This window comes from Propithecus coquereli, unplaced genomic scaffold (genome assembly GCF_000956105.1).
Source record: "Propithecus coquereli isolate 6110/MARCELLA unplaced genomic scaffold, Pcoq_1.0 Scaffold59, whole genome shotgun sequence".
Classification (NCBI taxonomy): Eukaryota; Metazoa; Chordata; class Mammalia; order Primates; family Indriidae; genus Propithecus; species Propithecus coquereli.
The window spans coordinates 1,888,906-1,899,510 of record NW_012151840.1 but is presented as its reverse complement, the minus strand read 5'-3'; the positions used below and the strand labels follow the sequence as shown (position 1 = coordinate 1,899,510).

General features: G+C 46.7%; 1 protein-coding gene across 1 annotated transcript in view; it reads left to right on the top strand.

Annotated features, from left to right (window-relative positions):
* Window positions 1–10,605, top strand: part of SLC25A44 (solute carrier family 25, member 44) — a 16,517-nt gene continuing 5,912 nt past the window's right edge. Inside the window, exons 1-2 of the mRNA XM_012658604.1 lie at window positions 1–248; window positions 5,106–5,743. Of these exons, the coding sequence (XP_012514058.1) occupies window positions 5,119–5,743 (625 nt within the window). The 5' untranslated portion in view covers window positions 1–248; window positions 5,106–5,118. The remainder of the gene's footprint in view (window positions 249–5,105; window positions 5,744–10,605) is intronic.

Below are 10,605 nucleotides of genomic sequence, written 5' to 3'. Positions count from 1 at the left end.
CTCCTGGGGTAGGCTCAAAGGCTCCAATGCCATTGGCAGAATTATCCACTGCCCGCCCCCTGCAGGAGGCGGTAATGACAGCGTCCTAATTTCCGGTTCCGGCAGTACCGGGAGGCGATTCGAGATGGAGGAAGATGCAAGCGGAGGCCGGCAATCGCTGGGAAGGGAGGAGAGAGTGGGGCCTGCGGCCTAGAGGCCTGGGCCTGGAGTTCGCCTCAGACGCGGTGGAACTGCCGGAGTCTGAGAAGGTAAGAATCCAGTGGCTTGGGGTGCCTGAGGACTAAGGTCTCTGAAGACCTGGACTTGTCAGGGAGGCAAAGGATAGCTGCGGTGCCATGCAGTTTTGGGAATGAAGGACAACTCCGGCGAGGCATCTTCCTGGCAGAGGAGCACGAGATTCGCTGATAGCAAAGGAAGCATGGCAAGAGGCATGGCGAGGGGCATGTTCTAGCACCCAGAGTCAGCTGTGCGGGGGCCAGGACAGAAGCTGCATAAAGGGGGTGTCACGTGGAATGTGTGGAGAAGATTGTCATGTGGTGTCTGTGATCAGGGATCACATGGGAACCTATGGGAGATCAAAGGAAGGCTGAGTGGGAATCTCACCGTGTCTGAGGAGGGAGGAGACTGTCTCAAAGGTGGAGCTGGAGGCATGGCCAGGGACCTCACACAGGGAAATGTGTGTTCAGTAGGACAGGTGGGCAGGCATGTAAATATATTCACATTCCTGTGGTAGATAGCTCCCAGGATGCAGAGCCTTGATGCAGATGCAGTAGAGAATGGAAGGGGTAGAAGATGCTGGTCTCTACTCTCCTTGTTTCCAGCTGAGAAGTGGGAACCCATGGGTGTCTTGTCAGGAGTTGCAGAAGGTGCTTTGATTTGGTGGGAATGATACTGACTGAAAAGATCAGAATGGAAGAAGTGGTCATTGTTGTGCTCAGTTCCAGTGACAAGTCAGGATGGAGTCAGAGGGCTCCTAACCCAGTCATAATGGTCCTGGACTTCTAGAGTAGTTGTTATAATTCTTGTAATACTGAAAATCCCTAATATTTAAAGCAATGCTTCCCAAACTTTGATATGCATATAAATCACTCAGAGATCTTGTTCAAATTTTGGTTCTTACTCAGCAGGTCTGCGGTGCAACCTGAAATTCTGTATTTCTAACAAGCTCCTAGGTGGTGTCCATGTGGCTGGTCTGTGGACTACTTGAGGGGCAAGGACTTAGAGCATCACTGTCCAATAGAACTTTCTGCAATGATAGAAATGCTTTACTGTTAACAAAATGCTTTCGTAATTATTAGCTGATAGGAGTTCTACTACAACTGTTATATAGCTTTGGCAGGCTTTATTAGCTCATTAACAGATGAGGAAACTGAATTTCAGTGAAGTGACTAGGTCCTATCATACATGAGTAAGTAATGGAAGTGGAACTCAAATGTAGATCTCCTGACTACTGATGTTCTTTCTATTGTATGACTTTGCCTTCCAAGTGACACTGCCTTCTCCCGAGCTAGAATCTTGTCTCAGAACCTAGTGAATAGTTAGGTGTGAATTTTCTGGTACAAGGAGCATAGCAGTGGAGAGGAGGTGTGCATACCTGGGCCAGTTTATTTGTCCTTTTCCACTGGCAGGGTCACTAGTGGGAGCTCTGTCTCTAACATTTCACTTGATGACTTCAGGACAAAATGTTTACTAATCCTCGGTCACCTGTTGGGTCTCCACAGGAAGCACTTCAACATTTGTGCCTGAGCAGTGTTAACAGGTGGGAGAAAATCCAGAATTGGAGCCATGCACACAAATAAGGGTCTCTTAAAGAGCCATAAAGAATTGGGCTGAGTTGGGAGAGAGGAAGGCTGAAGGAACTTTGTTTACAGGTAAATGCAAAGAGGATTTTTCAGAGAGTAAAACAAGAGGAACTGGTTTTGATATTTCAGCAGGAAGTTTGGAAATTGTGTAACAAAGAGCAAGTTGAGATCCCACCTTTTAGGAGCAGCCTCTCCCTTTTGAAGGGGTAAAGGGAGTGGGTGCAGTGCCCTCTCCTCTCCTACTGTAGTGGCTTACCTCTTTGAGGTATGACCCTTAGTGGCTTCTCCTGTCACCACGACCATATAGGAGTTAACTGCCTCAGAGGTCCCCATTTTCTTCTGGGAATTTAAAAAAGACTGGCATGTGTTAGATGGAGGCAAGGGGGAGACGGGTCCTGCCTTAGGGTTTCTCATCAGGAGATGCTGGTACTTGGTGATTCAGCTTGACAAGTTGAGATGGGGTCATGAAGCCAGGTCCTGGAACAGAACCCTTTGTTGCTCTGTCTTTCGGTTTCTCTGACCCTCTGCCCTACAGAACACGCAGTGTGCATGTGCCCAACAGGAGTCTCTCTTGCTTGAGCCCTGCTGTATGTCCTGTGTTGACAATGTGACTGCTCAGCCACTAAGCTCCGTCCCTCCACAATCACACTGGGAAATCAGAGGCAGCTCTTGGTTTCTCTGGAACAAAACTGAGAGGAGGCCCTGGGCATCTGCATGGCCAGGAGCTTATGCTTAACCCTTGGGTGACCTGCAGTCATGAGAGCATTAATTTTGCCTCCCAGGGGTGGGAATGACTTGGCTTTAAATAGTGATTTGTGTTAGAATTCCTCAACCCCAGGGGGTAGGAGGCAGGTAGAGTAGAGGAGAAATCTTGGCTCATATCCTGCCTCTACCTTTGACCACCTCTATGACCTTGAGCCTGTTACTGTTAACCTAGCTGACCCTCCATTTCCTCATTTATCAGAAGTCTCTAACTGTACACGGGCAAGTTGTAAGGATTACATGAGGTAATAGCTATTCAGTAAATCCTGGTGTTTCTCTGTGTCTTCTCACCTCAGTGATGTTGGAAACATGATCTTGGGACCCTGGATGACATTTACCCTGGGGCAGGGGAGTCAATGACCACTTTTGGTTGAAGGGCTCAGAGGAGTAGATTGCCCCACTGGACTTGGTGGGTGTCCCAGGCTGAGGCTGGGGATGAAGACCACCTTTGCCTACAGCAGGTGGCACATCAGTGTTCCCGGGGTTCTCCTAACTGCAGAACCCCACCTCTAGCTCATTTTCCACAGCCCAGATTTTCCATTCTGGCCAACCCAGTAGACCTTGTCTTCTCTCTGCCTTTCACTGTCTATATGTATTCCTCTTTCATTCAAACTTCTTTATCCTGCAGACAGTCTGACCTGGTTAGCAGCACCTTACCCATTTCTCGCCCTTTTTTTCTTTTTAAGCGACAGAGTTTTGCTCTGTCACCCAGGCTGGAGTGCAGTAGCACAATCATAGCTCACTATAACCTTGAACTCCTGAGTTCAAGCAATCCTGGCTCAGCCACCGAGTAGCCAGGACTACAGGAGTGTGCCACCATGCCTGGCTAATTTTTTAAAAAACTTTTGTAGAGATGGGGTCTTGTATGTTGTCCAGGCTATCCATTCCTCACCTTGAAGCTAAGGTTTTCCCTCAGCTCTCAAGTACTTGATTTGCACTGTGGGTAGTCTATACTTTAATGAAAATGATACAGTCCAGCTCAGAGAGTCCCAAAAAGCCAACCTTGCTTCCTCACTGACTCCCATGGGACAAAAGCTATCTGAAGCCTGAGTTTTGGGACTTTTGGTTGGGGAAGCTGGTTGAGAATGAACTCTGATTAGGCACTTGGCTTGAGGTTTGCCACTGGAACTGCTGGTATAGAATGTTTCAGCCCTCTGGAGTCATCCCTGTGATGTGGCCACCTCCTTTCTCTGCCTTTAGGGGTTTTTCTTAAAGCCTGGGGAGCTCCTGTTTCTCACTTCCTGGAATTTATCCTCCTACTCTCCCTTTCTGCCCCAAAATTTCCATTATTGTAAAGAACAGGGTGGGCTACACTGGAGCACATTACATTACCACTAAGTATGTGTCTAATATATGATGTCCTCTTGTTTGACACTTCTTTATACAATTTTTACATTAGCTTATTAGTTTTTTGAAATCCTAGGCATTGGATACACTTAACATGAGGACCACATGTACATTAATTTGTCCTGGTTTCTTTCCCTCTGTATCTTATACCCATTCCCTGTGCGATACTGTGTCTCCTTGAACAGACTGCGTTTCTCAAAGGCTGAGTCTATCTTATCTGCCACTTCTCTCCCTTCATTGTCTAGGGCTGAGATTGTGGTTTATATTCTTCGAGTTGAAAGCATGGGGTCAAACGGATTCTCTACCTTGTAGTTCTCCAGACTTCAGGGAAACTAGTTAGCTCTCAGGTAGTTCTTTTCTGTCTTTCGCAGAGTGAGTTATCTAATAACCAAAGAGGACTCTGACCTTTGGCCTGTTCCTGACCTTTTAACTCCTTTCATTGGAGGGAGGGGGGGTGCCCTGTGGTGTGAAAGCCCCACTTGCCCTCTTTCCCGCTCTTTCTTCTAATGCAGACTGGAGAAAATACTGTAGAAGTGTAGTGAGTATGGGTCAGGGGAACTCAGAGGGGCGAGCTTGGGAAACCAGAAATGAAACGAGTCAACTGGTAAATGGTGATAAGCAACACCCTGCTGAGGAGGAAGGGCCAAGGTGGTGCCTCTTCAGTGGGCCCAGGAGCATCAAAAATGGAGCACTCCGTTTCAGCCTCTGGGAACCATCTAAATGTCCTTAGTAACATCCCATTAGCACACTTAAAGGCCCTGCCTCCTGCCATGTAGTCGGTTTGTCCACAGCATCCTGAGCTCTGCCTGAGCCAGACAAGAAGAATGGTCCCTGGCCAGGGTGGTGACACCAGGGCCCGGGCCCAGGCAGAGACAGAGAGTCAGGCTAGAAGATCCTATAAGCTGGGGGCACGGAGCTGAGGTGGGCAGGGGAATCACTGTGGTGAGGAACGATTGTGGAGGGAACCTGCGTTGGGAAGGACTGGGCACGGACAGAGATGCGGCTCTGACCCTCATCTGTGAAGGAGGACTCAGGTGGGGATGGGCAGAGTCAGGCTGGGTGAAGTCTAGGCTTTGGTGAGGTGAGTGTCCAGGAGATGAAGCCTGAGAATGTGGCTTCAGAACCTAGCCAGGAGGGGAAAGTGCAGATTTCTTACCTCCTTCCTCACATGCCTCCAATCTGCTCATATCCCAGGTCTTCAGTCACAATGGAGGACAAACGCAACATCCAGATCATAGAGTGGGAACACCTGGACAAGAAGAAATTCTACGTGTTTGGCGTGGCAATGACAATGATGATCCGTGTCAGCGTCTACCCATTCACTCTCATCCGCACCCGGCTGCAGGTTCAGAAGGGCAAGAGCCTCTACCATGGGACCTTTGATGCCTTCATCAAGATCCTGCGAGCAGATGGTGTGACTGGCCTCTACCGGGGGTTCCTAGTCAACACCTTCACCCTCATTTCTGGCCAGTGCTACGTCACCACTTATGAACTCACCCGGAAGTTTGTAGCTGACTACAGCCAGAGCAACACAGTCAAATCCCTGGTGGCTGGTGGCTCGGCTTCCCTAGTAGCCCAGAGCATCACGGTGCCCATTGATGTAGTCTCTCAGCACCTGATGATGCAGCGCAAAGGTGAAAAAGTGGGCCGCTTCCAGGTGCGGGGGAACCTAGAGGGACAAGGGGTTGTTGCCTTTGGCCAAACCAAGGACATCATCAGGCAGATCCTGCGGGCCGATGGGCTTCGCGGCTTCTACCGAGGCTACGTGGCTTCACTGCTTACCTATATCCCAAACAGTGCTGTCTGGTGGCCCTTCTATCACTTCTACGCAGGTAAGCAGGGCCAGGAGAGCGGGGTTACTAATGAGGCTGAGATACTGTTGCTCTGTACATGTTGGAGTGGAAGTGAGATTTAACAGGGGGAATGGGTCATTCATTCAGCAACTATTTGAATTCAAGATGATTCAAAGATGAGTAAGACATGGTTCTTGCCTTCAAAGATCTTATAACATAGTGAGGGGAAGCAGACAAGTGAAATAGATGACTATAAAACAGTGTATAATGTATGCTCTAGGTGCATTGGAATCAATTTAGATTAGCAGAACATTGGCAGATCTTTGGAAGGTGGGAGAGGACAAAAGCTGCCATGAGATGTTTGGAATTTGAAGATAAAATTGACAGATAATAGTGAGCTTTTGAGTTGGTTATTGTCCCTCAGCATTGTTAAATTCAAGGTGTAACATAACTTTGAACCTCTCTACTCCTATAATAATATATCTTTGTTCATAAGACTTTTTAAATATTTCCCAGAATGGGATTAATGGGTCAAAAGAGAACATTTTTGAGAGCTTCCGTAGCCATAGTGCCAGATTGCCTTCTGAAAGGGCAGAGTACGTTGTGAAGAGCGGACTTGAGCGTGCCTGCTACCCTGGGATATCCATCCACTGCTTTGAGTAACGACCGAGCTCCTGTTAGGGCAGACTGCGCTTGCAGCCTCCCTAATCCTTGCTGCTGCCTCCTAACCCTTGGAATTGGCATTATGTCCCATCCCATCTGGAATTTTTCTTTCTTTCTTTTTTCTTATTTTTAGCACATCTGAGCTGAGGGTACCCATCTAGAACTTTTCTGTCCAAATTTTGTAATGACTTCCTAACCTGTAATCATTTTGTTTCTGTGGCACTGTGCTTGTCTGGTGCTCTTTCTGTTTTTCTGATTAAACCTTCTTTTCGCCAGCTATTTCTTCTGTTTAGCATAATCTTTGATCTAGAGTATTTGGTAAAAGTCAGATTCTCGGAAGCTTCTGACGTCAAGTGGGAGACTGGGGTTTGATTCCCCAGTGGGGAATTAATTTTTTTTGTGTGTGTGTGACAGGGTCTCACTCTGTCACCCAGACTAGAGTGCAGTGGCATCATCATAGTTCACTGCAACCTCAAACTCCTGGACTCAAGCAATCCCTCTACTTCATCCTCCCAAGTAGCTGGGACTACAGGTGCATGCCACTATGTGCGACTAATTTTTCTGCTTTTTGTAGAGATGGGTTCTCACTCTTGTTCTGTCTGGTCTCGAACTCCTGGCTCCTGGCCTCAAGCAGTCCTCCCACCTCGGCCTCCCAAAGTGTTAGGATTACAGGTGTGAGCCATCATGCCTGGTTAGAATTAATTATTTAAAAAAAAAAAATCTTCCCAGGAAATGTGAGCATTTTCTCTGGAGTCTGTCTTTAGCCTTCTCTCTTCATTTGATTTTATTTATAATTACAGCTACACTTTTCAGATATGTCTAACACCTCTATTTCCATCCCCAGACTAATCTGTCCAGAGCTCTAGATGGATATTCTGACTGTTGGACCTCTCTACCTTGGTGCATCTACTTATGTCTGAAATTTTATTCAATTAACTATTCTTTGTCCCAAGCTGACTCTCCTTTCTGACTTACTTTCATTTGTTAGTGGCCTTGTTATTCTCCAAATCACTGAGACTGAAGCCTTGGGATTGTACTTGACCACTCCCTCTTCCTTGTTCCCACATCTAGTCCTTGGGACTCTAAAATGCCTCTCCCAACTTTCTCTTTATTCCTACTGGAAACCATACCTCTGTTACCATCCTCCCAGCCTGTTGCATCAGCCTTCTAGCTGTTTTAAGTTCTCTTCTTTCCCATCCATTGCACACATCCTAATGGATTAACCTTTTAAACCCTAGTTGTGATGTTCAGAGGCTCCCATTACTTACTGAATAAAATCCAAACTCTTCAGCCTGGATTCGGCCTCCCTTTACAGCGAAATCTCCCATTGCTTCCCTATGTACAGGCCGTCTGTGCTGCAGTCTGAACAGATAATGCACAATTCCTCAACCATGCATCTTCTCTCCTACCTCTGTGCTTTGTTCATGCCATCCCTCTGCCTACATGCCTTCCAGATTAGTTTACTCTTGGTGAAATCATGACTTAACTTTTTTTTTTTTTTTTTAGAGACAGGGTCTCGCTCTGTCACCCAGACTTGAGTGCAGTGGCATGATCATAGCTCGGTATAACTTTGAACTCCTGGGCTCAAGTGATCCTCTCACCTCAGCCTCCCAAGTAGCTAGGACTACAACCATGCACCACCATGCCCAGCTAATTTAAAAACTTTTTTGGCCGGGCGCGGTGGCTCATGCCTATAATCCTAGCACTCTGGGAGGCCGAGGCAGGTGGATCGTTTGAGCTCACGAGTTCGAGACCAGCCTGAGCAAGAGCAAGACCCTGTCTCTACTAAAAATGGAAATAAATTAGCTATACAACTAAAAATATATATAGAAAAAATTAGCCAGGCAGGGTGCTATATGCTTGTAGTCCCAGCTACTCAGGAGGCTGAGGCAGTAGGATTGCTTGAGCCCAGGAGTTTGAGATTGCTGTGAGCTAGGCTGACGCCACGGCACTCTAGCCCGGGCAACAGAGTGAGACTGTCTCAAAAAAATAAAAATAAATAAAAACTTTTTTTTAGAAATGGGATCTTGCTATGTTGACCAGGCTGGTCTCAACTTCTGGGCTCAAGCGGTCCTCTTGCCGCAGCTTGCAAAAGCACACGACTTACCTTAAGTGCTATTTACTGCCTCTTCTCCCATCCTCTCTATGTAATCCTTAACCCAGAAGTGATTCTTCCTTTTTTCAACCCCATGACATTGCTTGAATGTTTCTTAAGGCAGTTGTAACATTTGCCTTGATGTTATTTGTATGTCTTATTCTTCTACTACATGGGAAGGTTCTTGGAAGGGGGAGGGAACTAACATTTATTGAATGCTCACTGTGTGCCAGGCTCCATGTGAGAGCTTACATATCTCATAATTCCAATCTCACAATTCTGTGATGTAGATATTCTGTAGGAACAGGGACCATGTACCTCCCAATGCCTGGTTTAGGTTCTGGTGAATCGTAAGTGCTCAACAAATATTTGTTGAATGAGTAGATTGGTTTTTGTCACTCCCTTTTGCTTAAAATTGGCTGATGCTGCCTTATGGGTATGGAGAATAAAATCCAGTTTCCTTCCTGTGGTCTACACAGCTCTGTTGATCTGGTCCCTGTCTGCTTCTCCATCCCCATCCCCTGCCACTTGCCCCTTCCTCACTCTGGTCCACATGTGCTGCTCCTCTGTCAGTTCCTGGTACACTGCAAGCTCTGTTCTTGTCTCAAGGCCTTGCAGATAAATGTTCTCTCTGCCTGGGACACCCTTTCCTCTGTTCTTTGTGTGGCTGGCTCCTCATTCTTCAGGCCTCAGCTTATGTGTCACCTTTGCAAAGATGACTTCTTTACCCTGTTGGAAAGAGAGCTTTTTCTGTTTTATATTTCAGCATGTTGTTTCTGTCTTAGCACTTACTATAATTTGCAATTATTTTACCCCCAACTCCCAGTTCTTAATTAGAATGCAAGTTTCAAAGCTTCATGAAGGCATTTCCTTGTCCATTTCTTTGTGGGGTTTTTTTTGTTGTTGTTGTTGTTTATTTTTTTCGAGACAGGGTCTTGCTCTGTCACCCAGGCTGGAGTGCAGCGGCGTAATCATAGCTCACTGCAGCCTCAAACTCCTGGGCTCAAGCAATCCTCCTGCCTCAGCCTCAGCCTCCCATCCCAAGTAGCTAGGACAACAAGCATGTGCCACCACACTGGCTACTTTTAAAAAATTTTTTCAGAGAACATGGTCTCACTATGTTTCCCAGGCTGGTCTCGAACTCCTGGCCTCAAGCTATCCTCCCACCTTGGCACTTGTCCAAAGTCATTTAGCCAGGAGGGACTTAAAACAAGTCTGGATTTGTCATCTACTTTATAGATAGGGGATTCTTAAAATAAATGTTTATTGAATGAATAACGGAGGAGGAGGAAAGACATGGGGCTCTTTCCCCCACCTTCTTGCCTTTGTGTTTTCATCCTTTCCCTAAGCCCCAAGAAAATGGCCTGCGTGTATGGTTAGAATTGGAATCTGGATCCCGCTGCAGCTTGCAGGCCTGGGTGCCAGTGTAGACAAGCCCCAGGAGGTGGGCAGTACCAGTCCAGATGCTACATTCTAATAATTGCAAAATGCCTTCTCAGGAGAAACCAGACACCCATGAGGCATTGCCACAGTTTACTTTGTTTCTGTTTGTGTGCTGATTCTGGGGATAAAGTGATTAGAAACTGGGGGAGAGGTGGTTCTGGTAGGGCTTAACCATGCCTGCTGGGACTTAGAAGCCTTTACTTCTGCCCTGCCAACCTCTACTGCCCTACTTCTCCCTGGCCACAAACTACCAAAACTAGGAGCATGAGAAAAAAATTCTTAAAGGTATTGTGACTGAACTATAGAAGAGAAAACCCTAACTGGCTTACTTCTTGGATCTCATCTACTGTTCTTTCCCTTGCTCATTCTGCTCCAGGCTACTGGACTTGCTGTCCCTCAGATGTTTGCTGGGTGCTCCTGTCTCAAGGCTTTTGCATAGAATGTTATCCCTTCCTTGAAAAGCTCTTTCCATAGATGCATGTGGCTTGTACTGCCTCCTTCAGGCCTTTGCTGAAACTTCACCTTCTTGGAGTGGGCTTCCATAACTACCTTGTTTAAAATGGCAATCCCTTTACCCTCTACCCTTGGCATTCCCTATCTCCCTTTCCTGCTTTATTTTTATCTATAGCACATACCTTCTGACATAGCTATATATTTTGCTTTTTATTTGTTAATTGTCTGTCTTCTCCCACTAGAATAT